The sequence below is a fragment of the Mizuhopecten yessoensis genome, unplaced genomic scaffold (genome assembly GCF_002113885.1).
Source record: "Mizuhopecten yessoensis strain PY_sf001 unplaced genomic scaffold, ASM211388v2 scaffold1539, whole genome shotgun sequence".
Lineage (NCBI taxonomy): Eukaryota > Metazoa > Mollusca > Bivalvia > Pectinida > Pectinidae > Mizuhopecten > Mizuhopecten yessoensis.
The window spans coordinates 274,009-277,248 of NW_018404097.1; the positions used below are offsets into that span (position 1 = coordinate 274,009).

Sequence of the window (3,240 nt, forward strand, 5' to 3'; positions counted from 1 at the left end):
GTAACCGTGACACACAGGAACATGGTCCTTACGTAACGACATACCTGGTAGTATCAAGGTAACCGTGACACACAGGAACATGGTCCTTACGTAACGACCTACCTGGTAGTATCAAGGTAACCGTGACACACAGGAACATGGTCCTTACGTAACGACCTACCTGGTAGTATCAAGGTAACCGTGACACACAGGAACATGGTCCTTAAATAACGACATACCTGATTACAAGTTAACTCCTTCAGCTTGATGACAAGATTCATGTCTTTTTCTGATTCTCCATAATCGTCAGAGTAAAATATCTGAAATGTTAGAGGTAAATACATTACATTTGACCTCCTGACTTTGCTCCTGGTCCATGTAACAAAATCCTTCCATCTTAAGTTCTTACGGATAAAGTGTTGCCAGGGTTAATATAAAGCTGGGTTATTTAAAAGGACAGTTCTTAAATAGACCAAACTAGATATACTGAGAATCAAAGCTTGTAGTGGCTCTGTTCATAGTGGTCCAGAACATGTCATAAGTAGTATGTATCGTAGAAGAGATAAATAAGGGTTACATTTCGTTATCTACTGTAGGAGAAATAAGTAAGGGTACCATTTCTATATCTATTGTAGGAGAGATAAGTAAGGGTAACATTTACTTTATCTATTGTAGGAGAGATAAATAAGGGTAACATTTCTTTATGTATTGTAGGAGAAATAAATAAGGGTAACATTTCTTTATATCTCATCTACCTCTACTTCAGCTATACATTCAAAGCAGTTGTTCAGTACAAAACAGTACAGGTTTATCTTTCTAATTACAAACCGTTAGGTCTGGAGTATTTTGTAATAAGGAATGTTTATTGTGATACAGAATTTGTTGGTTCACCTCATTGCCAATAGTACCTAGAATTGTTTTGCTGTTAAGCTTTGTTTCCTAATGTAAATATGGTTATTGAACCAGACAGTTTAACCACACAGTTGATAAATATACCGAGACTAGACTCACTTTGGCTTGAGTCAGTGTCCTTACCTTAAAATTGGTGATTCCTCCGTTGACCGAAGCGTCCACTACACCGTTAAGTAACATGCCCAGACTGGACGCACTCTGGGTGGGGTCGGTCGTGTGTTGCTCTATGAGGAGGTTGATCTTTTTGTTGGTGGCATCAAGTGTCTCTATAGCATTCTCTAGAGGGCTCACCTGGTACTGTTACCATAGAAACACATAGTACTGTTACCATAGAAACACATAGTACTGTTACCATAGAAACACCCATCAGATATCTAGTACCACAGGGTTCTATATAAAACTTATTGTTCATAAAAAAAAGTAAAAATATTCTAAATGCCCTTCATTTTTAAAAGCCAAAAATATATTTTTAACACATACCATGGTTGTCGTGACAACAGGAAACCAACACAATATCCCTGGCAGTGAGTGAGACGATACCATTGTTGTCCTCTCTAGCCACATTTTCTGTAAGACAAGTCGAGATTTATCTCAGTACTGGGAAACAACAGCAAAGTAAAAAAGTGTACGAGAATTTTATTTTGGAGAAGTAACAGTATGGCTACAGAACTTGTAAATCAATGTTTTCTTACTGTGATATCGCTGTTACTCTCATCCATCCTCCGTGAGTACATGAACTTAGTCACTTCATTTACGTTGTAATACCTGAAAAAGTATATTGAAACTATGAAATACTAAATGAAAACGGAGGTACTTCCCCTAATGTGTAAACATTAACATGACAACAAAGTTAACTCCCTTAGGTGTAAACAGTAACATACCAACAAAGTTACCTCCCCTTAGGTGTAAAACAGGTAGTAGAGTACAGTAGCGTAGGTGGCCATGGGTGATATTTTTATACAATGAATAACCCCTGTAATATAACATGTATCAAAATAAAAAAATAAAAAATCAGCACTAAAATTGGCATATACATGATGAAGTGGACTATGTGGGCTTCATAATTTTTCAAAAAAAAAAATTGAATTTGGTTTGAGACTACAATTTTGGGCATTTACAAATCTGTGTCTACACAACAAAAGCTAGCTGTTCATGTAGTCTATTTTTGTACTCAGCAGATGTGTAAATATTGTGAAAAATCCACCGAAATGACCTATGCTAAAACGTGAGTATTTCTGTTACCGAGTAGGCGATATTTAATTTCAGACAGGTTTTAAGAAAAACAATTCTACTTGCGAGGGTCAAATTCTGGGTTAAAAATCATGATTTTTTGCATATTTGGGTGTTTTTTGATGTGGTAACCATGGTTTTCAGAGGTCCCAAATCTTGGGAAATCACTTTTTGAAAAAAAAAATGTTCTTCTAAAAAACACCTATTCAAAATATAGTTTATAAATATATATGTATATGTAGGTGTGTCGGCAGGATGAATCCGCTATCCATGTTTATCCGAGACATGCCCTTTATTTTTAGGGTCAAGCCATTTCTACTGTACTCTGCCACCACAGTAACATAACAACAAAGTTACCTCCCCTTAGGTATAAACAGTAACATAACAACAAAGTTACCTCCCCTTAGGTATAAACAGTAACATAACAACAAAGTTACTTCCCCTAAGGTGTAAACAGTAACATAACAACAAAGTTACCTCCCTTAGGTGTAAACAGTAACATAACAATAAAGTTACCTCCCCTTAGGTATAAACAGTAACATAACAACAAAGTTACCTCCCCTTAGGTATAAACAGTAACATAACAACAAAGTTACCTCCCCTTAGGTGTAAACAGTAACATAACAACAAAGTTACCTCCCCTTAAGTATAAACAGTAACATAACAACAAAGTTACCTCCCCTTAAGTGTAAACATTAACATGACAACAGTGTTATCTCCCCTGTTGTGATTTATCACTTTTTCCTTTGACATAACACTGAGTACATAAACTATACAAATTTGACTTTTCAACAATTTGTATTCTTTTGAAAACATTCTATCCAAGTGAATATCTAGTTCTTTATGATGTTAAATCTTCTTGCCACATACATGTATGATAACATTACAAAAGTACCTCCCCTTGGTGTAACTGTTACCATGACAAAAACATTTTAACTTCTCCTGGGTGTAAACATTACATGACAATAAAAAATACCAAACATGATACAATAACCTTTTTACTTCCCCTGCAACACATAACAAATCCTTGCCCTTTAACCAAACATGATAATTTAACCTTTTTATTACCCCTGCAACACATAACAAGTCCTTGCCCTTTAACCAAACATGATAATATAA

At 35.5% G+C, this 3,240-nt stretch overlaps 1 protein-coding gene across 11 annotated transcripts in view; it reads right to left on the reverse strand.

Annotated features, from left to right (window-relative positions):
* Positions 1-3,240, reverse strand: part of LOC110464388 (dedicator of cytokinesis protein 1-like) — a 98,832-nt gene that overhangs the window by 25,866 nt on the left and 69,726 nt on the right. For all 11 annotated transcript variants that reach the window (XM_021519664.1, XM_021519601.1, XM_021519609.1 and 8 more), the window contains 4 exons: positions 1,584-1,656; positions 1,372-1,458; positions 1,015-1,188; positions 219-299 (listed from right to left, as the gene is read on the reverse strand). In XM_021519664.1, the coding sequence (XP_021375339.1) occupies positions 219-299; positions 1,015-1,188; positions 1,372-1,458; positions 1,584-1,656 (415 nt within the window). The remainder of the gene's footprint in view (positions 1-218; positions 300-1,014; positions 1,189-1,371; positions 1,459-1,583; positions 1,657-3,240) is intronic.